The 25,746-nt window shown below is 47.1% G+C and overlaps 2 protein-coding genes across 6 annotated transcripts in view; one reads left to right on the forward strand and one right to left on the reverse strand.

Moving 5' to 3' along the window:
• Positions 1–360: 360 nt before the first annotated feature.
• On the reverse strand, positions 361–17,313 carry Tomm34 (translocase of outer mitochondrial membrane 34). Of its 4 annotated transcripts, none has more exon segments than NM_001044244.2 (7): positions 361–1,300; positions 1,492–1,618; positions 5,027–5,174; positions 7,441–7,610; positions 11,469–11,621; positions 12,785–12,884; positions 17,062–17,207. In NM_001044244.2, coding segments are annotated over 7 exon segments (930 nt in total). In that variant the 5' UTR covers positions 17,189–17,207; the 3' UTR covers positions 361–1,195.
• Stk4 (serine/threonine kinase 4) overlaps positions 16,862–25,746 on the forward strand; it is an 81,898-nt gene continuing 73,013 nt past the window's right edge. The window contains exons 1-2 of one of the 2 annotated variants that reach the window (XM_039105129.2): positions 16,862–16,993; positions 24,865–24,945. Coding sequence is in view for 1 of the 2 variants with exons in the window: in NM_001107800.1 (NP_001101270.1) it covers positions 19,669–19,703; positions 24,865–24,945 (116 nt within the window). In the remaining variant the exon portion in view is untranslated. Of the gene's footprint in view, positions 16,994–19,615; positions 19,704–24,864; positions 24,946–25,746 lie in introns of those variants that run through there. The other variant, NM_001107800.1, reaches the window with a different exon arrangement.

Genomic DNA, 25,746 nt, shown 5'->3' on the forward strand with positions numbered 1-25,746 from the left:
ATATGAGTACACTGTAGCTGTCTTCAGACACATCAGACGAAGGCATCAGATCTCATTACAGAGGTTGTGAGCCACCATGTGGTTGCTGGGAATTGAACTCAGGGCCTCTGGTAGAGCAGGCAGTGCTCTTAACTGTTGAGCCATCTCTCTAGCTCCAGCTGTTTCTTTCATAGATCATTTTATATCTTATTCGGGAAATAAAGTATCTAAAAACTTAACATTTCTTTTACAGGGCTGAAACTCAGAAAGTATGCGTAAGATCTACGTGCCTTTGCTTTCTGTCTTATGTGTCACAGTCAACTGTTACCACGACCAAGTGTCAGGTGCAAGTCTGAGAAGGCATAAATACCAAGAGCAGGCTGTACAGAAGAAAACCTTTTAATGCAACCACAACACACACACTTCAATAAAATCAGTTCAATTAACTTCAACATATTAACAAAACAAAACAAAGAAGCCTGAGGGGCTGCTGTTGGGGGAAAGGGTTAAGTTCCTGCTCAGACTGGAGGGACACTAATCTCAAGGAGGCCTCGCTCCCCATCCCAGGAGGAATATGGGCTCTTTGAACATCGTAGGTAGCTCATACAGAAGGCAACAGCACAGAGCCTCCAAGGGTTAGGCTCTGCCTTCCCACAAAGGGCCTGGACTAAAGGCACTGGGGCTCAACACAGGACACTGTGCCAAGGACAGGGTGCAGATAGCAGCTGTACCCTTGGGGAGATGGCAGCCTTGGAGAACCAGCTCAACAGGCTGCGTGGGTGTAGGGAGCAAGCACTTTAGCCTGTCAACAAACACTACTCTCCCAGCTCAGGTGAACTGCAGAGGCATGGTGTCTGGGAAGCCACAGGGCACTCAGTCTGAGGCACATCTGGGTCTGGGACAATTGCCAAGTACTTTGTTAACAAGGGCCAGGCAGAAGCAAGCGGATGAGGCCAGGGCTGTGGCTTCACACTTTTTAAAACTCTAATGGGGACCTTTCTAGAAAAAAAGAGAAAGAGTCCTGTGCTTGTCTGTAATGGACTTAATCTGAACAAGCAAAACTTCTCAGTGGAAGGCTGCTACCTCTCCAAGGAGTCAAAGTGGGGTTGATTTTGCACTCCCTTGGCGGCATGCTGGGTATCAGGGGCAGATGCAGGGGAGGTCCTAGCTTCTCTGGGAAGGTCAAGTTCAGGGTTCCTGTTGCTCTCTCATGGTTTTAGTTCATGTTCTGGTTAACCTCCTGCCGTAGCTTATGTGCAGGGCCATTCCTGGGTTCAATCTGTAGAAGGCTGCTGATATCCGCAAGGCTGGATTTATAGTCCTGTGAGAGAAACAGAGTTGGGGAGGGAACCTAGAGAACCAGGGCGTGTGAGGACAGCTGCTGACGTAGGAGAACAGAGCTTTCCTAGGGCTTGGGAGAAGAACACAGAAGTGCTGCTTCATGTGCTAAACCGGGAGCCAGCACCCACATAAACCTCTGGCTGTGCCTGGCGTCTGGGTGGGAGTCTTTACCTTGAGTGCCTTGTAGGCTTGAGCGCGTCTGTAAAAGGCCTTTACATTCTTCCCATCCAGCTTGAGGGCTTCTGTGCAGTCCTTCTCTGCCTCCTTGTACTGCTTCAGGACCAGATGACATAGCGCTCTGATGCAGAAAGACCATTGCAGAAGCTCAGTGACTTGTGGATTCCCCCCAAGAAAGCTGGAGGCAGCTGGGGACTGACCTGGTCTGCTAAACACCCGCTCTGCGCTGTTGCTCTCTACCTCAATGGTCTCAGTTCTAGCCCTGCTCTTGACACCTTGTGAGCATGTGACCACCACATGTGCTGATGCCCGTGGAGGACAGAAGGTGTTGGAGCCTCTGAACCATCACGTCAGTACTGAGAACTGGAACTGGTCCCCTGGAGCAGTCAGTCCTCTGATGAGCTATTCTTCAATTCCCTACCCTTTTCTGCAGATGCAAAGGCTATGAGAAGCTTTCCACAGTTGGCTCTGGAGTCAAGGGACTTGCTCAAGGGGGTAGCGTCAGTGAGGGGCAGTGAGTCTGCACAAACCTAGAGCCTGACCCAGCACCACACTGACACTCACCATCCTGTATCAGGTTCTTTAAGCAAACAAGTTTCCCAAAACCTTCCCCTCAACAGATGGAAAAAAGTCAAATGCACGAGTATTAAATACTAGTTAGCACTAAGCATGCGGACATCTCAGGGGTGGAGTGTACAGATTTAAGCAATCACTTGGGAACACATCACCAATAAGATGGAGGTCTATGTTAAGCATGGATAGGGTCCCCAGCATCATGTAACTACTGGAGAATCTGATGGTGGATAGATGGGTGTTCTTGAGACTTTGAAATTCCTTATAATAAAATGTGGGAAATACCCCGTGGTTTAACATCATTTAAGTCTGCAGACTAGAGGACGCCTTTCGGCTCCGCCCACTCATCGTCCCTCACTGCTGAGTGGATGAGAGCACTGGCTAGATGGACACGGCATCGTGTGCTTTAGCAACTCCCGCCCTGCATCCATTTTCACGGTTTGCAGTGTGTGCAGTCCAGACCGCTGCAGGGACGGCCAAGCGATCCTGACAGCTCGGATTCCAACTGTAGTGCCAGGCACTCTGAAGAACTTACCAAGAGTCTCTTCCCCTAGAATTTTATCACTCCTGGGTCTCAAGCCTTAATGTCTGTTAGGACGGAAGGCGATGGGAGCCAAAGTACTTTAGCTCCCTCCGGTCCTTAGTTCACACAAACATGAAACGCTGGGCCTCTTTCACAAGGCATTTAACATTACAGAACCAAAGTTATCCAACTTATCCTTAATAACTTCTATAGGGTTTCCTTCCACACTGTGTGGCAATCAGCTCAAATGTTCTCTAATTGTTTGGTTTTACATTTGAAGTTGAACTCTTCTAGGAGTTTACTTTAGAAGGAAGAGAGGAAGAATTGGTACTTAACTTTTGCCCCACCAACACAATGTTATTTACTGAGCGACATCTTTTCTCCCCACTTTATTATAAACTAAATGCTGTGCAGTCTTAATTTTTTTTCTGACAAACTCTGGAATCATCATGACTTAAAAACAAACACAGACACACATCTCACTCAGGCTGGGCGTGCAGGTCAGCAGTGGAGGGCCTGCCTAGCATGCATGAGGCCCTCGGTGCGATGCCCAGCACTGCACTCTCCTCACAGACCCCATCCCACCCAAGAGACCGCAGTTTAAATGAGCAGGAGGGGGAGTAACTGTGGCCCAGATATGTCTGCTCACAGAGCAGTGCTCAAACAAGCATTCTTCCAAGGTAAGAAAAAGGTACTTTCTTAGAAATATAGGCTAATGGGTGTCTAGCAGCACTAAGGTCAAGGAGCTCAGGGACAGGAAAGGACTGATGTCGCAAACATGGAGAGGCCACAGGCTTCCTATACAAGTTAGCCTAACAAAAGGAGGTACCCTGGTCCAATCAGCTCGGAAAACCACGGCCCAAGGTTTATCTAAAATTTAAAACTAAAAGTTCTCTTTTTATCTCTCTCTCTCTTTTTTAAAGATTTACTTAATGTACGTGAGTACACTGCCGCTGTCTTCAGACACACCAGAGAGGGCATCAGATCCCATTACAGATGGTTGTGAGCCACCATGTGGTTTCTGGGAGTTGAACTCAGGACCTCTGGAAGAGCAGTCAGTGCTCTCTTAACTGCTAAGCCACCTCTCCAGTCCTTCTTTTTAACTCTTAAGAAACAAAACCAAACTTAAGTGAGCAGAATTCACTAGTATCACCTCCTGTGAACACAGTTCCCATAGCTCATTGAAGAAGTTGCCTTGGACCCTGCCTGAGGATTTTTCAGAATGTGGACCAAATCACCTCATTACATCTGATGCGTGCTCTACTTTTAAGTTCCCTTCAATTAAAACCCCGCTGTCTAAGTGTGTGATGTGTTCTGTGGGTGCACAGGCCAAGGTAAGTACAGCAGCTCTGTGTATCAGGTACTCCTTCCCACCTTTATTAAATGTGGGCTCAGGTTGTTGCCAGACTTGAGTGGTAAGTCATCTCACTGGCCTGAAACACATTTTATCTTAAAAGTTTTTATTAAGGAACAATGAACTTCTATCAGATCACAAGTTTTTGAAAAGATGTATTGTTTATGTGTGCCCGCGTGTGTTTAAGCGCACTACTTGTGTACAGGCAGTGTCTGGAGAGACCAGAAGGGGGCACTGGGTCTTCAGGAATGGAAGCTACAAGGGTTAACTGCTTAATATGGTGCTGGGTCCATACATGAGTGGCAAATGCTCTTTACTTCTCAGCTCTCTCTCCAGCTTAAAGGTGATCTAACTAGACTACTAAGTGTATGTGGGTACCAAGTGGTGGATTAGACAGACACACAGTCTCTTGTGGACTGGCAAGCTTCTGACAATAAACTACCCAATTACACAGGAGCAGATTCTGGTTCTGTTAGCACCATTTTAATGGCTGGTCAGAGCTTAGAAAGCACCTTGCCTTTCTCAACTTTAAGAACCAGTAATATTTGCTCTCTATCACCTACACTTCTGAGCATCAGTGTAGAGCAGAGGGTTCCGCACAACACAGATGGTGCCCTGGCTCCTGTGCCTTTATTCTCAGGGTTTCCCAACAGCAGAGCTGGCTACAGGCCCACAGGTCTGTACTCAGCCAGATAGCCAGACCTGTACCTAACCTTAACTCCACTCACTGGCCACAACTGTCAGAAATAGGTGAGTTAAAGCAGCCACAGGATGGACTGCAAGCTTAAATGTCTAGGATAGAATTCTAGACAATGATGACTACCGCCATTAGCATCTCTTTCAGTCTCTACCCCTTTAAAACTTGTTGCAGTCCTTGGGTAGGTGGGAATGCACACGACTATCTGAAAAGGACCCGAGCCCCTCCATAATCAGGAATCTGTGTAGGCAAGGAGGTACACTGAGCTACACCCCAACCCCCAGGGCCCATGGTAGGCAAGTGTTCTCCCACTGAGCTACATCCCAGCCTTCAGAGTCAAATGTTCTGACATCCCCGAGGCCAGCAGCTGCGCAAAAGATACCTGTTGCTGTATGTGGCAGATTCCAGGCTACTAAACAAGAGGCTTTCACTGTACTTCTCAATAGCTTTCTTATGGTTGCCTTTCTTTACAAGCTCATTGCCTTCTTCCTTCAGAACTCTGGCTCTCTCCACATCCCCAGCAGAAGGCACTAGACACAAATTCAGAAGAGGAAAAAACCGTGGGTCAGGTGCTCGCACGAGATCAGTGAGATCTCCTCAGCATCATCCCTTCCAAGTCAGGGACTGCCCGGGCGGCTGTGGAGCTCTCCTGACTACTGAGTCCCTTAATTAATGGCTTCTAGTCAGTTAGAGTTTTTAATTAGAAGAGGATGGAGGCTTATAAACACACTTACACATGCATATTACATATGTGATTAAAAGCAAGCCAGCTTTCCTCATGGTACTGCCACTGGTAGCTGGAATGACCTGCTTAATTTCTGTACCTTGGTTTTCTTCCCAGTGCAAAGGGCTAAGTTAGTGTCAGACCTGAGGAAATACACAGGTGGAGAGCAGCCTACAAACTTCCTGAGGAGAGGCTTAGTACAGGAAGCCTTGGCTTCTGGGCTTCAGAGGGCTTGTTCTGTTTTGTGCTCGCCCTGTGCGTTTCTCCTTTTACCTGCAACATGCAGTGTTTCTCCAGCCCTTAAGGGGAGAGGAACAGAGAGCAAGGGCCAAGCTGCCAACCAACAGTGTTTTCAGGTCCTTCACTGTGTGGCTCCAATTGTCTGTCTTGGTCCCACAGCACCACTTTCTAATCTTAAAAACTATCCTGGTGAAACACTCAATGTTTACAACCAGGGTAAGGTTGCAGGAACAAAGTCAGCGTGCCAACTCATCCCGTTTAGGAAACTCCCTAGCACACCCACTGCTGGAAGAAATGAGAATTTCTCATTCCCTTAAGACAGCTTACCCTAATCTAATCTAATCCAATCTAAGCTATGGATACAACATCTAAAAGCCACTTGCCATGGAACCTCATTTAAAGAAATAAGTCCCTGATACAGTCTTTCACGGCCTGGTTGCTTTCCTCTCAATGCTCTACTTCTGAGATTTGTCTGTGTGAACATATATGGACCTGTAGTTGATACACTCACTTCCAAGACTCCAGGAGAGATTTGTCCCCTGTCCTGTTTGTGGTGACCTGGGTAATTTCTAGTTTTGTTTTGTTATTATACAACGCTTTGCAGTGAACAGTCCTACGCACAGGAGCGTGAGTCCTGGGGCAGCCCCGAGGTGATGTATGCACTCAGCTCCACGTGGCTCTGCAGCGTCCCTCTCTGTAGTCCCATCTACCATGCAGCTCCCTCTCCAGCTCCTTCCTACTGTCTCTGCCTCCATGTTCCCTCCCTTTAAGGGCCAGGCAAGGCGTTACTGTTGTCACCCACCCAGTGTTTAAACTTCCCAAACATCAACAATTCCACAGCACTTGCTTTTCCTCCATATTTTCTAAATCACTGTCTCCATGATCCAGTTGCTCATTAGACCAGGAAGTCCCTCAGGGTCCAGTCCTGTCCTCTGTGCTCCACTGGTGAGCGCAGAGCTGTTAACACATGGCTCAGTCACTTCAAAGAACAAAAGAAGCCAGGCACCTTGAGCCATCTGGTTTATTAGCATGCTGCAATCTCCTTCTAAGGAAGAAGGACGACCAGGCTACATAGGTATTTCCCTGCCAAAATGAGTGATGAGTGCCCCCTTTCACTATCTAAGTCTCACTCAGATAGATGAAAGCTCTACCCATGGCCCCTTCTGCACTTCCCTGTCCTGACTGATGCTTGCTCCCCAGGTCAGTTCTCCTGGAACATCAGTGAGTTTCCCAGCACATGGTCTCCTGCTGTGCTTGCCTGGCTCTGCTCTGCTCTTACTCACCCTTCTCCAGTCACCCAGGACATGCGGTCTCTATCCAAGTATGTCTTTCTAGTTATGGGGATGGGTGGATGGTTCCAGGGAGAGGGGGGCTGACAGTTACGAATGTCATTTTATGGTCATAGGAGTCTGTGACCAATTACAACACGACACTGGGAAAATACAAACTAAGATATAGGGCTGGGGGAGACACTTTAATTCAACTAATGAGTGGAGGGGTGGATGGGGTTTCTGGCACAACACATGTAATTGTGAGCCAATACATTTCCTTTATATTTTACCATATTGGAAGTTTCTGGTTTTGCACTCAAAAGCACTGTAAGCAACAAGAGCTAGACTTGTACCTGTGTGCCAGGTTGGGAGATTTACACCCCGTGAGAACGGATGCCTTACACTGATGATGTCACTGCACAGTCAGTCAGTCATGGAGACAACGTCTAAGACGCTGAGACCTTTTAATGGTTTTCACTCCGTTTATCCCCATTGGGAGACAAATGAGGAATGAGGTCAGTTTCTGGAAGTCTGCTCTAAACTTAGACCAGGCAGGCTCACCTCTGTTCTTCGTAGCTGTGGTTTCTTTGGATTTGCTTTTAGCTGTCTCTTTGTGGTTCTCCGAAGGCAAGGAACTCCATCTCTTCTGGGCTGACACAGGCACCACAGGGATAGGGGGCAGCTTGAGGCGCCACTCAGGTCCAAGGGAGTCCATGAGAGCTCTGGTTATTCTGGAAGGCAAGGATGACTTACAGGTGTGTGGCCAGGTCACGCTGCTCCTCTTTCACTCCCAAGGAGTGGAGATTCCTTTACAAGGTCAGAACATCCCCGGACCCTACCACTTGTATTTCCCACAAGCTCTAATAGAGGCACGGGAGTCTGCTGTTTACCAACTCTTTCTCAGGCCCAACGCCATGGGGAAATCTCCCTTAGCGTGGCTGCTACATGTGAATTTTAAGGTGCTCTGTTACTGGTTAAAAATGAACTTTGCACCTTCAAGAAGAATTTCCACTTTCAAGAATACATTTTCTCAGGGCTGGAGAGATGGCTCAGCGGTTAAGAGCACCCGACTGCTCTTCCAGAGGTCATGAGTTCAATTCCCAGCAACCACATGGTGGCTCACAACCATCTGTAAAGAGATCCGGTGCCCTCTTCTGGTGTATCTGAAGACAACTACAGTGTACTTATATATAATAAATGAATAAATCTTTAAAAAAAAAAAATACATTTTTCTCAATAAAACCAGGTCAAGCATGCAAACGCTTGTCATTTGCTCACTGTTCATTTTAAGTCAATCTTAGCCCATTCAGCAATCTTAAAACCTTAGCAGGTCCCACTTGTGGGCTAATGTGGCCTGTGAACTCTGGTAGTCTCCTTCCTCTGCATTTTTATTTTGTGTCACATCCACTCCTGACCTTGGGGTGGCTGTGTGGCTCAATGACGGTGTTTGCCTAGCATGTGCAATGCGCTAGGTTTGATTCCCTGCACTGCTGACCCTATGTACACTCCCTTCCTCTGTTACTCCATGTCTTCCGTTTTCCACTCCTCCCAGTAGATCTTGCTAGCTCCTCCTTATTCACTTCTCAGCCTAAAACAGTGCTGAGCCCCTGTGTCCATGCTGTCAATGGAGTTCCAGCACCTAGTTCTTCATGTGGTGTGGCCCAGCAAGCATGCACTACGTGAGTGAATGAAGCGTCTACAGCCACGTTCCCATGTTACAACAATAAAAACCACACAGACTGCAACTACAACACGTTCACAGGCTTTGGAGAGGTTTGCCTGCCTGGCCCAGCTATTCCAATCCAATTCCCTAACATTTTTCCAAAGCATTCTTCCTTATTACCCACCCCCAAAATGCTACCTGCCTGCGTGTTTGATGATGGATCCTAATTACTGGGTCTTGGAGAGAGCTCGGCGTCTAAGAACACCTGCTATTCTTGCAGAGGACTTGGCTGTGGTTCCTCTCACATGCACATATGTACATGGTGCCTCTCAAGCATCTCTAATTCGAGTTCCAGGGCATCCCACATGCTCCTTTGACCTGAGGGCACCAGGAATGCGCATAGCACATATGCACACAGGCAGGCAGAATACTCATAACAAAAGCAAAAACAAACCCAAAACAAACCCCTCAACCATCAACTTGATGAGATCCAGAACTACCAAAACAAACAAACAAACAAACAAACAAACAAACAAACAAACAAACAAGCAAGCAGTAGTCTGGGTAAGCCTGGGAGGGATTATCTTGCTAGGTTAACTGAGGTGGGAAGACCCCTTCATTCCGAGCGTGGGTACTGGTCTGCATACAATGTAGAAGGCAGCTGAGCAATGGCACTGACCCCTCCTGCTTCCTGAGTGCGCATGCCATGTAGACAGCTGCTTTATCATGTCCTTTAGGCTGTGCTGTCAGCCTCACCTCTCTCCTGTCACAGAGCCAGACTCAGGGACCTCGCCTGGGCAGCCTCTTTCCTTCCCACCTTATCATTTCTCCCAAGTGACTTCAGACTGAAATTCCTTCACCTCTGCTCACTTATTAAACGCTCTTGGACACCTTTACTACTCACCACAGCTACATACACTCCTGTGTCCCTTCCTAAGGACATAACTGCATTTTGAACTGCCATCTGCTTCTGACCTCACTGAACTGCTTTTCTCAGCTTCATTTTGTGACTTCACTATGAAAGCACTTTATGGCCCCTTCTTCCCAGCCAGGTGAGTGCCTTTCTTCTGTCCCGGAAGAACCTGTGCCAGCCGCTCTCATGTAATACTGAACACTGCACTGCCACACTGAGCCTGTCTGACACTGACTGCTACTCCCTCAGAGGCTAAGAGCCGTGCAAGGGCAAGAGCTCCACTCACTCAGCAGCCCAGGTTCTTGTATAAAGGCTGGCACACAACTGGTAGCCTTTAGTGAATGACAACAAACCTCCCAGAGAAAATGGACGTCAGAAGTAAAGCAAGAAAGCAAACATAGACCGTGTTATGCTGCTAGCTTGGTGAGGCTTCGTAGCCGCCCACATGAAGGGGATCATGATTACACAAACAAGGGTACCTACGAGAAAAGCCAGTCAAGAGACCAGAAAGATGTTTTCACACTTGAGTGCCTATAAATGTATGAGGAGGTCACTTTAGGGCTACAGTTAAAGGTGGCTATGAGCTGCCCAATGTAGATGCTGGGAATTCTGAACTGAGGTCCCTGGCAAAAGTGCTAAGTGTTCATAACTGCTGAGTTAGCTCTTCAGCTCTAATAACATACTGCATAATTTGCTAAAGACAGGGAATCTCCTTATATACTTTGCTGAACATATTCATGAGTTTTTCAGTGGTTAAGAGCTCTGACTGCTCTTCCAGAGGTCCTGAGTTCAATCCCAGCAACCACATGGTGGTCCACAACCATCTGTAACGGGATCTGATGTCCTCTTCTGGAGTGTCTGAAGACAGCTACAGTGTACCCACATACATAAAATAAAAGCTTCTAAAACGAATTTTCCAAGTTGGTTCATGATCTGTGTTCCCACTGACTGTAAAGGGCAAGGAAGCTTCTTTTGCTGTGATATCAAGGACTGCAGTTGAGGAGGGACACAAAAGGCTTCTGTGACAACCCCTGCCCAACTCCCCAAAAAGAACTCTTAAAAAGTGTGATAAGGCTGCTCAAGTGTAGCTCTTTGGCAGGGATGTGGGAGGGGAAGAACAGTTCTCTCAGGGACAGGCCACTGAGAGTCTGACCACACTCCAGTGAGTACATAGGTAACACAAATTGGATTTTCTTTTCTTTCTTTCTTTCTTTCTTTTTTTTTTTTTTTTTAGAGATTTATTTATTATATATAAGCATACTGTAGCTGTCTTCAGACACAACAGAAATGGGCATCAGATCTCTTTACAGATGGTTGTGAGCCACCATGTGGTTGCTGGGAATTGAACTCAGGACCTCTGGAAGAGCAGTCGGTGCTCTTAACTGCTGAGCCATCTCTCCAGCCCTGGATTTTCTTTTTTCTACTTTTAAATTCTTTTACTTTTTTTTTGGGGGGGGGTGGTAGTCACAGGAGTAGGGAACATACACGGAGGGACTGGGAAGTAAGTGTGGTCAGGGGTGCATGTTGTAAAAACTTGAGAGAATCAATAAAAATGATACGTTGGAAAAAGAAAAGTTTTCTACGTCTCTGTGGCCAGCCTTGTCTACAGAGTGAATTCCAGGACAGCTAGAGATACATAGCAAGGCCCTGTCTACGAAGAGATAAACCAGCAAATCTTTCCTAAGTCAATGGAGATAAAGAGATGCTTGCCATGTAGGCATCAGGACCTGAGTCTGAGTATCAAACACTTGGATACAAAGCTGAGCACGATTACACCTGACAGTGGTGTATAATAACCCTAGAGAGGCAGATAGGAAGCTCTCTGGAGGTTGCTGACCACTTAGTTTAGCCAAAATGATGTGCTTTGTGTTCAATGAGAGACTGTCAAAAACTGAGGTTATGTGTGAGAAAGGAAGATGGCCAACATCAACCCATGCTTCTACATGTACACAGGCTCACACACAGTTGTCAGAACTGGTTCCCTGGGGAAATTCCTCAGCACACTAGGTTTACCTGTTGATGCCTTCCAGGGCTGATGCCACACTGTTGTCGATCTGCAGCACAGTCTTATAGTCGACATAGGCCAGGGAGTACTTCTCCAGAGCTTCATATGCAGATGCTCTTCGCAGCAAGGGCTTGATGCTGAAGGGAACCAAGGCCAGTGCTCTAGAACAGGAGGTTAAAAAATGTCATCTGTCTGTAGGCCAACAGGCTTCCCTAACGTTAGTACAGTGATCCAGGCAGCCATCTGGAGATGCCAGCATGTCTGAATTACTCTCTGGTAGAAAGATGCCATCTCTAGAATAGGTAGGGACTTCTCAACTTAAGACTGAGCTGGGAAAGGAGAGAAGGCAGAGAAGCACTAAGGAAAGGTGACCCTCTGCCCCTGCCCAAAGGAAGAACAGGGACCTCACAGTTTTCATGTGTCCATGTTTCCACACTGGTCCAGCAGAAGTAAGAAACAAGCCTAGGGTGGAGTCTGCATTCTATCCACACTACCACTAGTTACGGGACCCCAGGCAGACATTTTATAATCCCAGTCTCTGTCACCTCAGTTCTGCCCCGGGAAGAAGGGTAAACTTAGCACCAGAGTGAATACTCTGTGAAAGAGAAAAGAAAGTGGCACAGGCTCCATGAGCATGCCTCTCTCCCTATTCCTCCCATGCATGTAAGACAGCATCAGATTGAAGGTTAGCCAAAAGGACCCAGTCAGCAGATGTATGCTAGTTTAGCATGATGAACAAAGCTAGAGCCAGGAAGAACGAGACAGGAAAAACCACTCAGCTGATTACTGACAGACTGTCATTTTCTTCCTTTCTCTTTGCCCTGTACCCTCTTTTTCTGAGGCTGGGTCTCACTATGTAGCCCTGGCTGGTCTGGAACTCACTACACAGAACAGGTCAGTCTTGATCTGACAAGGATCTGCCTGCCTCTGCCTACTGAACCCTGGGATTAAAGGTGTGCCTCACCATCTCTTTGCTTATGTAGACAACCTGTTAACATGTATTATCCCCTTTTTTCTTTCCTCTATTCTTACTTCTCACACCATCATCCCAGGAAAACACCCGGGCAAGTCAGTTACTCTGACTGTGTCTCACCTCATGTGCCAAGAGTCACAGAGGTGTTACAGTCTACTTCTAACTTCCCATCAGACATCATTCTCAGAGCCCAAATTCCAAAGACAAGGACCCAGTAGAGCCTGTCAGTCTAAGAGGCCTGATGATACCATTCTACTATCTGAAAAAAGAAAGGTGGGATTCTCCTAAGGAGAAGTCTGGCTTACTCTTCGATAACCCTCAGATATTCCAGAGGCTCCCTGGGCCACTTACGAAGTGCAATCTTTGATGCAGTCTGTGCAATTCCCATCCTTCAAGTAGCACGCTGCACGGTTGGAGTACAGAACACTCTCTTCTTCTGGGTCTGCAGAACCTGCCCAGGTGGAGGCAAGAAGAGCAAGAGCATGAGTTGGGAAACAGAGGTCAGAGGGCACAGGGACGCACCTCATACTTGGAGCTTTCTAGCCTTCTGGAAGAGGCAGCGGTCTTGTAGCCTAACCAAGAGAATACATCATGTGGGATAACACATTTACCATTCTTATCACGACAGTGGGGAAGTCTAGATTTGTGCCATTCACAGGCAACCAAGCATCCATCCTCACTCACTCATTTTAGCACTGAACTTGGTACCAGATAAGAAGATAAACGTAAAGCAGCTGGCTTCCACGGGAGAGAAAACCATGTTCTAATTACTCAGATGTAAGGCTAACTTACTACAGCAAGCATGGCGACTCAAAGGGGGAAGAAAAAGGAAAAGGACAATAATAAATACCTGAACGAGGGGGTAACACAGAATCAGAGGGAAATGCAAGCGAGAGAGCAGTTAGTTGTCAGAAAAGCCTTTAGGAGAGAAGTAGAACCAAGCCAGGTCTGCCAGGACTATGGACACCTCAATCAAGGAAAGAGTTATTCATTAGTCATTTCTCTAAAGTCAATGTTCTTACCCGTCTCATGGTGACTAACAATTTTCATCTCTTAAAATTTACTCTGTGTGTGTGTGTGTGTGTGCATGTGTGCACAAGCTTACACATAAAGAAGGGATGCAAATGGAGGTAAGAAGACAACTTGAGGGAGTCAGTTCTCTCCTTCCACCATGAGGGGCCTAGGAACTCAGCAAGTGCCTTTATCTGCAGAGTAGACCCTGATTTTCACTTTTTTGAGAATTTCATTAACTGTATTCTAATTGTACTAACTCCTCCTCCTCCACCAATTCTCTCTAATTTTGTACTTTCTTTTAACCCCCGATTTTCATTTTAAAGATATTTTCAACTATATTTTTCTCACTATCATGGGTCACAAAACAGTAAAAAACACAGAATATTAAAAAAAAAAAAAAGGGCGGACCAAGTAACTCCTTGGTATACTAAAACATTTGACTTAGACATTACACTGTATGACATCCAGTATCCACCATTTTATCAAAATCAGTTGTTCCAACACCTTTCTTTGAGTGAGGTCTCACTACCTTTTCCAGGTTGGCCTTGAAATAGCAATTTTCCCGCCTCAGTCTCCCAAAGTACTGAAGCTACAGGATTCACGCCATCCGTGTTTCTTTTTCCCCCTCCTCCTTTTTTATTAAAAAAAAAAAAACCAAAAAACAAAAAACTGCTGGTAGGGTGGCATGTCTTAACCTCAGCAGTCCTGAGGCAGGAGCAGACAGGTTTCTACCTTACCACGTGGAGAAGGCTAGCCTTGACCTTCCGACAACCTTCCTGCTTCACCCTCCTGAGTGTCGGGATGACAATGGGCACCTGCACACCCTCACTCATTCATTCCTTTACTAGGGAGCAAGGTTTCTACTAGGTAGCCCCATGGGGCCTGGAAGCCACTCCACATGAATGAAGCTGGCCTCCATTTTGCTTCTGAAATGGCTATAGCTCCACTCATCCTCATCTTTACCCCTGTGCTCCTTTTCTCTGGAGGCCAGCACAATCCTCAAGCTGCTGTGTAAATTCTCAAGCCCTGCCCATTTCAGCACACTTCACTAACACGGAAGGTTTGGTACCACTAAGTTGTTTCCCAAGAACAACACCCGGCCTACCCTCCTGCACTTGTTTCAGGAAGTATGATACCATGGCGACACTTGATAGCTTTCACTCAACACTAACGATGAATAATAAACGTATTTATAAGCCATTCATTCTGCTCTTGGGCCAGAAACTACAGAGGTAAATGGAACAATCCTTGCCATAAGGCACAAGTATGGAAAGGTCATCAGGACTTCATTCCAGTTGACCGTCCTACACAATCCACTCAACTCTTCTGAGTACTTGGGTGCATTTACATTTGAAGGTTTCGAGTCTCAGACTTCTACAAGGCTTCCCTGTGCTCCTCCTAAGGCCAAGAAAACAGATCTGAGAAGTCAAGAGAATTACCTACACAATCACACAGAAAATCAGTAGTAGGGACAGAAATAAAATCTGGTAAATTTAAACAACAGGGCAACCATTCCAGTGGTCTCGGAACACACCCACACTGAAGCACAGCTTTTCTGGGCTTTTACTCAGGGAGGGGGGCTGAGAAGGTAACAGCCACCACAGTGTTCTCACCAACTTCAAGTAGTGGGGCTAACATAGGGAGAAGAGCCCTAAGATTTCCAGAGAGAACAACGGGGTGTGTACCCATGCATACATGGCTTCAACCCATAAAAACTCTAAAAAGGAGGATTTATGAATTACTCTAGTGAATGATTAAAAATTGGACTCGGGCTGGAGGGATGGCTGAGGGGTTAAAGCATCTATTGATCTTGCAGAAGACCAGAATTTAGCTCCCAGTAGCCATATGAGGCAGCGCATAACACCTGTAACTCCAGCCACAGGGGGATGCCACTTCACACACACTACCCCCACCCCATGATTACAAATGAAAATGGATTCAGAAATCCGACAAATGTACATTCAAATTCTGGATCTAACATCTTCATTGTGTAATCCTAGAAAGGCCATTAGTTCTTTGGGACTCCTCATCTACAGGTGTCTAGTTGACTCGTCATAGTGAGGATAAACAAAGATAACATCAAGCACCCAGATAAACACACAACGAATGCTGGTCAGGAAAATGAGAATGAGGACTTATAGAAAACGATACTCGGGGCTGGGGATTTAGCTCAGTGGTAGAGCGCTTACCTAGGAAGCGCAAGGCCCTGGGTTCGGTCCCCAGCCCCCAAAAAAAGAACCAAAAAGGGCTGGAGAGATGGCTCAGTGGTTAAGAGCACTGACTGCTCTTCCCGAGGTCCTGAGTTCAAATCCCAGCAACCACATGGTGGCTCACAACCATCTGTAATGAGATCTGATGACCTCTTCTGGTGTGTCTGAAGACAGTTATAGTGTACTTATACATAAAATAAATAAATAAATATTTAAAAAAAAAAAAAAGAAAACGATACTCAAGGCTGTCCTCAAGTCAGAACTTCGGGACAAAGGCTAGGAGCATTGATAATATGCTCTCCCTTTGTTTAAAACTCTTCCGATTAGGGGGATAAGATCCTGACTCTTTGGAGGGTTTAAAGCACCAACACAATAAGGTTTTGTCTACTTCATGTCTTAAATATTCTCATTAATAGCTTATGCTGCTTAGTCTATCTGATGCACTTGGGATGCATTAGACACCGAGCTTCTCATCAACATCTCAAATATCTCTTGAGAAGTCGTCCATGACTTCCTTTCTAAAGGATCCAGCTCTATCGCATTACTTTGTCTTAATAGTTCTAATCTCAGAGGTCTCGTTTACTTACTCACAAACATAAGACAACTGCCCTCAGGAAGTTCTATCCTTGAAAGGACCCCATCTCGCCACATTTCAGTCACTATACAAAAGGTGCTCATCAAGTGAATTGTAAAATGAATACATGAGGGGAGGACCATGCGCTCGCTATACCTCAAGGGTCAGGTAATTTAGTATACAAGCCCAAAAAAAGCAGGCAGAAAGAACCAAGTGAAGTTTCTTGAAGGATGCTAAAGTGGGGAAGATGCGGGAGCGTGGTGAGAGTGGCTGGTGAGGCAGATGGCCGGGGAAAAGAAAGACCCAGAGGGCTGGATCAACACCAGGTCCAGGGCGCCGAGCCGGTGCAGGACTCCTGCAGGCCCTGAGGGGAAACGAGGGGAGGGTTCCTACCTCGCGCCTGCAGCAGTCGCAGCGCGCGCTCGTACAGCGCCGAAGCCTCGGCGTACTGGCCGTTGCGGAAACTCTGGTTGCCGGCAGCGCGGAGCTCTTCCACAGAGTCTGAGAGTTTGGGGGCCATCCCGGGAGGCCGGCAAACAGGGACCACCTGCGTTCCCCGCTGAGCAGTGCGCAACAGCTTCCGGGTGGAAGCAGCGGATGCGTGCCCTTAAGGCCCGCAGCCGACTGGCCTCACGGAGGTGGTGATAGACGGGGTCGTGCCTACGCGGCCAGGGATGGAAGGAAGCGCGGGATCAAGCCCTGGGAGGGCCTGGTGCGGCGGTTGGATGCGGGGAAGAAAAGAACCAGGAAGGCTGGGCCAACGTGAGGCCCGGTGCGGGGATGCGGATAGAGGACGCAGGCCCGGGGGGAAACGTGGGGCGGGTTCCTACCTCGCGCCTGCAGCAGCCGCAGTGCGCGCTCGTACAGCGCGGAGGCCTCGCCGTACTGGCCATTGCGGAAGTTCTGGTTGCCGGCAGCGCGGAGCTGTTCCACAGAGTCCGAGACTTTGGGGGCCATGCCGGGCGGGCTGGTAAACAGGGACTAACGCGTTTCCAAGCTCTGGGGTGCGCAACAGCTTCCACCCGGAAGCTACGGCTGCGTGCCTTTAAGGCCCACTGCAGCCGGCCTTGAGGGGGCGGGCCAAGTGGGCGGGGCTATGTGGCCAGGGGCGGGCGGAAGCCTGGGCTCAAGCCCTTAGGTAGGTCCGGCCGCTTGTCGTTGCCCAGGGGCGGGGCTAAGAGGGTCGGGGGCGGGGACTTTGAGAAACTAGGCCCTTAGCATGTGCTCAGTCTGGAACCGGTAGTCAACAAGCTTAAAGAGGGTGGCGCTGTGGTGCTGAGGCGACAGTGGCTGAATCACTGTGGGAGGTGGATAATCTTTCCTCGTGGAGCTCACAGTTCGTTGGGCCTGAGGAGCAATTAGTCCACGACTAGAAGAAGGCGCACTTTTCGTCAAGATCTTAATACTATAGAGATGGAAAAGCAGGGCGATGCAAACCTATGGAAGGCTGAGGCACTCTCGAGAACTGTATGGTATAGAGTGAACGTGGTGAAAATTTATCATACACGCAAAAGAATACAATGCACGTAAAAAAAGAAATAGAAGCAACAAAATCCAAAGTTCAAGTCTGCAATTCTACTACTTGGGAGGCCAGGGCCAGGTTAAATGAGCTCCTGTTTTCAAACAAAACCAAGAAAACACAATGATGTTATAGGTGATAGGTTATTTCTCCGTTGCCGGGGAAATGAGCCAATTTAAACCAGATTAGATTATATTAAAGACAGGTTTATTGGGAAACTGCTCTCGGGCAATTCACTGGTCCCAAAGAAGGCGGCCAGGGAAGTCGCCATGGTGGGAGGGAGGGGAAAGAGAAAGAAAGAGGAGCTTATACACCAAGAGAAAAGAATGAGAGACAGACCAAAATGTCTGGATTATATAGGGAAGGGCCTCTGGGGAAAGGGCAGCCCAGCCCCTGGGCTGGAAAGTTCAGGGGGTGGGGGCAGGGTATGGCAGGTAGGAACTGAGAGATACTGGGAGAACCTGGAGCTCCAGGGAAACCAAACAATAGGAAGTAACCAGGAGGAGGCTGTTAAGCATGAGCAGGCCGCGGAAAGTCTCCGAGGGTTAGAATTGAGCTGAAACCTGAGATGAAGGGAACAGGATTCCAGAGAGCTGGAAAGCACCTGGCATCTTGTGGACCATAAAACTTATTTAGTGGGTAAATACAGATGAGTCAAGATCTTCCACTGAAGCTGGCTCTGGTGGAGTATGCCTTTAATCTCAGCACTTAGGAGGTAGAGGCAGGTTGGTTTCTGAATTCGAGGTCAATCTGGTCTACATACATGTTCCAGGCCAGTCAGGTATATATACAGATGCTGCCTCAAACAAATTCCTACAAACCCCATACTAAAAATATACCCCCTGTCCCCTAAAAACAACAAAACAGAACTGTGTGGCTGTATGGAAGGAGCTACAGGAATCTGTGAGTTTTATTTTTATCTGCCAACAATCCTATAGTTCAGCTTGGAGCTGAGTCTTGAAGGTCATTTTTGGACTAAAGTGGGTCTGCCCGTTTTTGGGGTGTGCCAGGTCCAAAGGGAAACCACCACCCCACCCCCATTTCCTTCCCAAAAAAAGGGCAGGCATGTGCTGAATATTGAGAGGGTAAACAAAAGGATTGCTGGTGGATAGATCGAGTATTCTTCTAGAAACTGTTGGTTTCTGTCTCCCAATAGGTGCCATTCCATTATCTTCCTCGACTTCCTCATGGCTGTCTATTGAGACATAGCTGTGATTACATATCAAAGCCCAAGCTAACCTGCAGGCTCATTGGGTCCCTAGTAACATGAGCATCCTAGCCTTCCTTACCTCCTCTACCATACTCTCAGGCGGTTCTAGAGTATAACTAGTTCACTCCCCTCCGCAGCAGTTATGGTATAGCAAGGTCCCGACCTGCTATTCTCTCTTCGCTATTTTCTCTGCCCAGAAGATAAATCCCTGGCTTTGGCCAGCCTGTTTCTTCCTCTCTGCTCAGGAGTCTTCCAGATGCTGTTTGTTCTCTCTCATCTACAATAAAACCTCACCAGTCGTGGAGCAGATATTTCTGTGGTTTCTTTACTACGCTCTAGCTTACAGAGTACTTGGGGCATTTCCCCTTGGCTCTAACAAGAACTCAATTCTTATCAAGCCCATGCTTTGCTAACAGCCTCACCGCCTGAGAAATTGGAGAAACCTCAGTTAGGCTTGAGAGTATTCAGTCCAAAGGCAGGTCAAGGAGAGGGTGACGCTAACACTTGAGCACTAGAGGCCGCCCGAGAGGAAATTCTTTGGTCTCAGACTTCTGTATCCGCCCGCCACTGTACCACGTGACTCACGCCGATCAGCCCGGCCTCCTCTCGCTTCCGGTAGGGGCGGAAAGCGGAAGTGTGGGAGGGTTTGCGGGGCGGGCTCCCAGAGGATGGAGCATTGAGGCAGTCTGGGCGGCTGCTGGCAGCGCCATGGAGACCGTGCAACTGAGGAACCCACCGCGCAGGTGAGGGGCCGTAGGCTGAGAGGAGGAGAGTTGGGTGGGAAGGGAAGGCGCGAACTTGCTCAGGGTAGACCCCGGCGTGCAAGCTCCTGCCGGGCGGAGAGGGACCCGCGAGGCTGGGGACCCGGCTGCAGGAGCACCTGCTGAGTGAGAGAGCATCCGCTGGCCGGGATAGAAGTGGTTGTGGTTAGAGAGAGCACTCTCTGGGCAACGTGCGGACAAGTTAGGGAGACACCAGCAGAGGCCGGGGAAAGGCGCCCCAAGAAGGATCTCGTGGATGTAGGGGCGAATGCTGAGGCCGGGTGAGAGCGAGGACTTATTGAGAGTGTCCTAAGTACCACAGACCGTGCGGTGGTAAAAGGTCTGATGCTTTGCTCCTGAGGCAGAAGTCGTTAGAAAAATTGATTGGAAGTCTCATAGCCAGTAAGAGGAGGAGTGGGGTTTTGTGTCCTGTCTAAAAAGTCATTGCTTTTAACTGCCTTACTGGGGAAGTACCAATGCTTCGTGGTTCTAGTAATGGAGAGAGGGTTATGGGGGAGTGAGTTTCCAAGGGTTTTGAGGGTGTCAACCTCATGTAGTAGTGGTGATGGTAATTAATGGCTTTTATTACTGATGTCCTCCTGAGTGTCTGCCTAATTTTCTTCAAATCCTCCCTAGTCTTCCAACACCCAAAGTTGGGACGTCGATAAGGGGGTGGGGTGGGGTGGGGAACCGGGGTTGTGTAAGCTGAGGTCCAATAAACAGTTTAGACACAGTAGGTTCAGTCAGACTTTGTCCTTTTCCAATTCTGTTTCGATACTCTCAAGTCCAGATTCTGGAAGTATCTAGAATTGTTTTGTGTTAAGATGAAGGTGACTGACTTTAGGAAGTCTCAACTCCTAAACGGGCTGTTGGTGCGTTGGACCGCTGCCCCTCACCTGGAGGAAAGAGCGTAGAGCCTGAGGGAGTCATGCTTCTCTCAGATACAGCCAAAAACTTGGGTTTCACAGAGAAGACGTTTGACTTCCTGCAGCAGAATGAGCACTAAAATAGGAAGTGTTCAGAGTAAGGGAGTGCCCCGCACCCGAGAGGTGAAGGGAGCAGATTGAAAGCCTGGGGCAGCACCCTTGGTGGGGGTGGGGGTGGGGTACATGGAATCAAACAAACGGCTTTTAAGATGGGCTCAGGTTTGACTTACTGTGGTGTGCGAGGCTCTAAAAGCAATAATTATTAATTACAGCCGGAGAGTGCTTACAGGTCGGCAGGCACTGTTTTAATTGCTCTCCATCTCTCCTCTTCAACCATACGAAATTGCTGGTGTTTGACCACTTCTGAGCTTGTAGAAGTGGTACTTTGAAATGGTACACCTTACTGACGCAACCGGCCTTCACGACGATCATAGGAGGAGGATATCCTTGTCTCCTGACTGTACAGATGATGAAGCCAGGGCACAGGGAGGCAGGGCATTTGTTAGCTGCCCCATAGTCAGAGGCGCAGTTGGAACGTTAATGTCTGGTGATCTAATCTTAACACCCTTGTTCTTGCTTCCCTACTCTGAAGCCTCTCTGGAAGTTACCTGTTCCATTGGGTCTTTGTGTATACACATCTTAGCAGCTTGTTACTCTATGTGTGCAGTCACCGCTAGACCAGTGCATTGTCTTTGGTTCCTTTCCCCCAAAACCTTCATTTAATTAAAAGGTTTTTTCCCTTTGTGTTTGGTGATAGTGGGTGGGGTGAATTTTTTTGTTTTGTTTTGACTTTGCTCATTACTTGTTGTCTTTCTTTTTCTTTTTCTTTTTCTTTTTTTTTTTCTGAGACAGGGTTTCTCTGTGTAAATGTTCTGGCTGTCCTGGAACTCACTCTGTAAACCAGGCTGGCCTTGAACTCACAGAGATCTGTCTGCCTCTGCCTCCTGGCTGGACCACCACAGCCCAGCAACTTTCCTCATTCTTACAGCGTTTGGATTTTAAGAACTGTAATAGAGTGCAAGAGAAGAGTTTTGCAGGGTCGATTTGGTGCTGTTCTGTTCTGTATTTTATTCTCACCGGAATTAACTGGTTCAGATTACTGTAACAAGCACCACACCTGGATGGCCTAAGCAACGGAAATTAATTTAATTTTTTATTTAGTTGCCATTCTGGAGGCTGGAAGTTGGAAATCAGATGTCTTTGGTTTACAAACGGGCACCTTTCCCCCACTCTTCATGTGCTCTTCGTTCGTATCTCTTTGTGCCCTCATCTCTTCTGATTTCAAAATGGCCTATCTCCAGGTACAACCTCATACTCAGAGGTTCTCTGAGTTAGAATCTTAACAGTCACACGAGGGAGGGGCACAGTTAATTCAGTTACCCTTTTTGTTTATTTTGAGACAGGGTCTCACACAGGTGTCCTCAAACGCTCTACAGTCCTGCAGCCTCCAGCTGCCTGCCTCAGCCTCCCGAGTGCTGAGATTACAGGCAGAAGCGACTGGACTGACCACTCTGTTATTAAGATGTTCCGGTTATCTTTTATAGCAGTAATCTGGAACATTCTGCTAGAGGAGCAAATGTACGTAAATGCATCGAGCCTCTGAGCGTTCTGACATGGGATGGTCGATTGAAAATGAGTCATCTGCGAGGTCACTTTATGACAGCTCGTGTTCAGAAAAATACAGATGTCTTCTTGAGAGGTTCGGATGGTCTGTGCCCCAACTGTCTCAGTGCAGGACATGCTCTCTGCAGTCATTAGCTTGACGTTTGTGTGGGACTCTGGCTAATGATAGATTCGTGACTCGAAAGAGTTAGTGATTTTAAAATGTAAGTCACTGTTGGGTAATGGTGTAGTAGAAGGCTTAGGCTGCATTCCTAGGATGCTGGCCATTCCTATGTCAGCTGACACAGGAGACGGACGTCACCAATATTTGGTGTGTGTAATTGCATTGGCCAGGCCTGCTCATTATGAGCAAGTAAAACCTGGCAGACGATGTCACCCCTGTGTGAGCCTTGCCACCACAGTTCACCAAAGTCAAGACTATTTGGGTGGTATAGTCCTCATCCTTGAGGACTCAGTCACTTAGCAGCTGTCTAATAGGAATTTATTTGTTGATAACCTACTAGTTAGCATCTCCAAAGACATTTTATTTTCATGAGCCAGGTGTCTGGTGTACGCTTTTAACCCCAGCATTCTTCTGGAAGGCAGAAGCAGACGAAACGCTGAGCTTGAAGCCAGCCTGTCTGTAGAGCGAGGCTCAGGACAGCCAGTGCTACAGTGTCTCAAAAGAGAAAGAACGAAATTCTAGTTTGATAACATAAAGAACACAGAGATTGCTACTCAAGGTTATGGGACTGCCGCTTGGCTTATCTGTTTAGCAGATATTTTTCTGACCATCTCTCGTTTATTTGGCACCAGAGAAAATAAAGCTTCTTTAAGTTTGAAGTGTTTAAAAACTCTCACGAAGGTTGTTTAAAGTTTGTCTGCCCTAGTCTTATCGAGTCTTGCAACTGTCTCTTAGGGCCCTGGGAGTTTCCTTTGTTATTCTGTGGTCTCTGAAGTACTGACCTTTGCTTTTGTTATGCTCTAAGAGTCAACACTTGAATATTTTCTATAAGCTGTTTATCAGAGTTTATTCCTGATGAATGAGGCTTTGTCCATCGTCCGTACAGGGATGAGTGGGGTTTCACCAAAAACTCCCAGCATAAGAGCTGTTGGTTTTCATTTCTGAGTTTGTAGAAATACCACTTCTGAAGCGTAAGAGGAGTCTCACTTCAGCCCTTTCGTTTTGAAGCTGGGGGTTTTTAAAGAAGTCATTGGGATTTTAGTTTTAGGATCTTTTAAGTCTCCAAATGTCAGTGTGTTGGTTGATCTTTAAGTCGAGACGTTAAACTCTCTGTAGTTCTGCATTTCTTTGTAAAATTATGCAGGCTCCCCTTGATGTCAGGGCTTGTTGTAGTTCATGTGGTCAGGCTTTTTTTTTTTTTTTAACTTTGTATCTTTCTGATTTTTCTATTTTTATTTAAAGTAATGTCTTAAATATTGGTATCTTTCAGATAGTTCAAACCTTTTTTTTTTTTTTGCACAAGAAATTGATAGTGTGGCTGCTTCCATATTTCATACCGTTTCCTGAGCTGTCTTTTCTTTGTTGTCCTTTGTAGTTTCAGGAAACCATTGTGTAGAAAACACACACACACACACACACACACACACACACACACACACACTTATACAGGCATACTCTCTGTACAGCAAACTCTTTAGGTCTGTTAGTGTGTTTTATTAGAGGTTTCAGAGTTTTACATTTGAAAAGTTGCTTTATAACCTCTCCAGTTTATTACGAGGGTCTCGCATTGGTGCAGAGTTTGGACTGTGTACAAGTAGAGACTGGGGCACATTGATTTTGGGCACTTGTGAAAGGTCCGTGGCTGATCTTCGTGGTGGGGGAGGGTCTTAGATCGTTTAAACTCCCTGCCGTCAAGTTAGTTTGTCGTTTGCTTCTGTATAAATGTCTGCTTTCTACTTCCTGTTTCTGTTACCTATAGAACTTAATTGGGTAGACAAGATGACCAAAACTTTCCCAGTAGAGGGAAAAGGTCAGTTAGTACAGTTCAGGCTTAAATATACAGCCTTACTTACACACTTTTTTTTTTGTTTTTGTTTTGTTTTTTAAGACATAGCTATGCCATTTAAACTTACAGAATTATTTTATGTAATGTTTGACTCTGCTATAGCATTTCAGTCACGTGATACTTTATTTTCCATATGTTTTCCAACCATACAGAACTTGGCCTTCTCAAGGCAGTCTACATCACTCTAGGGCAGCTCATCTTATTAGAAAATTCATACAGATGTTGAACTGAAATTTGATTCTTTATGTTCTGGTCCAGAATGTGCTCATTGGGTAACCCAGCAAAAGTATCCCTCCCACAGAGCAGTCCGTTAACGTCCTTTAAAGGAGCCAGGGATGGTGGTATATACCTGTAATCCTAGCACATGAGAGGCTGAGGCAGGGGGATTGTGAGTTTGATGGTAATCTTGAGTTATAATCTGAGCCTGACTTAAAACAAAACAACCCTCTTAGCTCTTAACTATTAGTTACTAGTAGGGAAATTACTTCACAGAGCAGTTCCTAGAATGGTAATTGTAAAGTATAGTGTTCTTTATTTTTTAGTTGCAAGTAAGACACATTTTGAGTTTTATCTCTTCATCCACAGGCAGCTGAAAAAGTTGGATGAAGATAGTTTAACTAAACAGCCAGAAGAAGTGTTTGATGTCTTAGAGAAACTTGGAGAAGGGTAAGTATAGATAAACTGCGTCTGACCCGTGAGTCCCAGTCTTCACCCCGGTGTAGCAGCCGAAGAATGTGAACTTTTCTCGGTGTGACACTCAAGCCTGCTCCCAAGTCTCCTGTCAACATGTCTTCTGGGTGCTGGGGGAGGTGCTTCTGGGTGCTGGGGGAGGTGCTTCTGGGTGTTGGAGGAGGTGCTTCTGGGTGCTGGGGGAGGTGCTTCTGGATGCTGGGGGAGGTGCTTCTGGGTGCTGGGGGAGGTACTTCTGGGTGCTGGGGGAGGTGCTTCTGGATGCTGGGGGAGGTGCTTCTGGATGCTGGGGGAGGTGCTTCTGGATGCTGGGGGAGGTGCTTCTGGGTGCTGGGGGAGGTGCTTCTGGGTGCTGGGGGAGGTGCTTCTGGGTGCTGGGGGAGGTGCTTCTGGGTGCTGGGGAGGTGCTTCTGGGTGCTGGGGAGGTGCTTCTGGGTGCTGGGGGAGGTGCTTCTGCTAGGTGCCACGCCTTTGCATTCTTCAGCCTCATCACTACACAGATTTAGTGAACTCCAGGCTTTTGAATATGAAGTCATCTGTTGTTTTCTTTTACAGAATCCATGATTCGTATGGGTTTATATCGTTAACAGGAAACACTATTTAGATTACAGTTCATTCATTCATCTTTTAAAAAGTCAGCCAGGAAGGAGGCACATACCTTTAATTCCAGCATTTAGGGGGTAGAAGCAGGCAGATCTTGTGAGTTCGAGGCAGGTCTGCTCTACATAGCATGTTCCAGGTCAGCTACATAGTGAGACCCTGTCTCAAAACAAAAAC

The sequence above is a fragment of the Rattus norvegicus genome, chromosome 3 (genome assembly GCF_036323735.1).
Source record: "Rattus norvegicus strain BN/NHsdMcwi chromosome 3, GRCr8, whole genome shotgun sequence".
In the NCBI taxonomy this organism is placed as follows: Eukaryota; Metazoa; Chordata; class Mammalia; order Rodentia; family Muridae; genus Rattus; species Rattus norvegicus.

What these genes read in the sequence shown, in the direction of transcription:
- Tomm34 (XM_006235585.5), bottom strand. Translation starts at nt 16,751, where the DNA reads ATGGCCCCCAAACTCTCAGACTCTGTGGAAGAGCTCCGCGCTGCCGGC. An exon ending in CACAGCTACGAAGAACAGAG is followed by an intron (nt 5,175 to 7,440) that starts GTGAGCCTGCCT and finishes ATTTGTGTCTAG; the next exon opens with TGCCTTCTGCTGGGGATGTG. An exon ending in TCTGCCACATACAGCAACAG is followed by an intron (nt 1,619 to 5,026) that starts GTATCTTTTGCG and finishes TTTCTGCATCAG; the next exon opens with AGCGCTATGTCATCTGGTCC.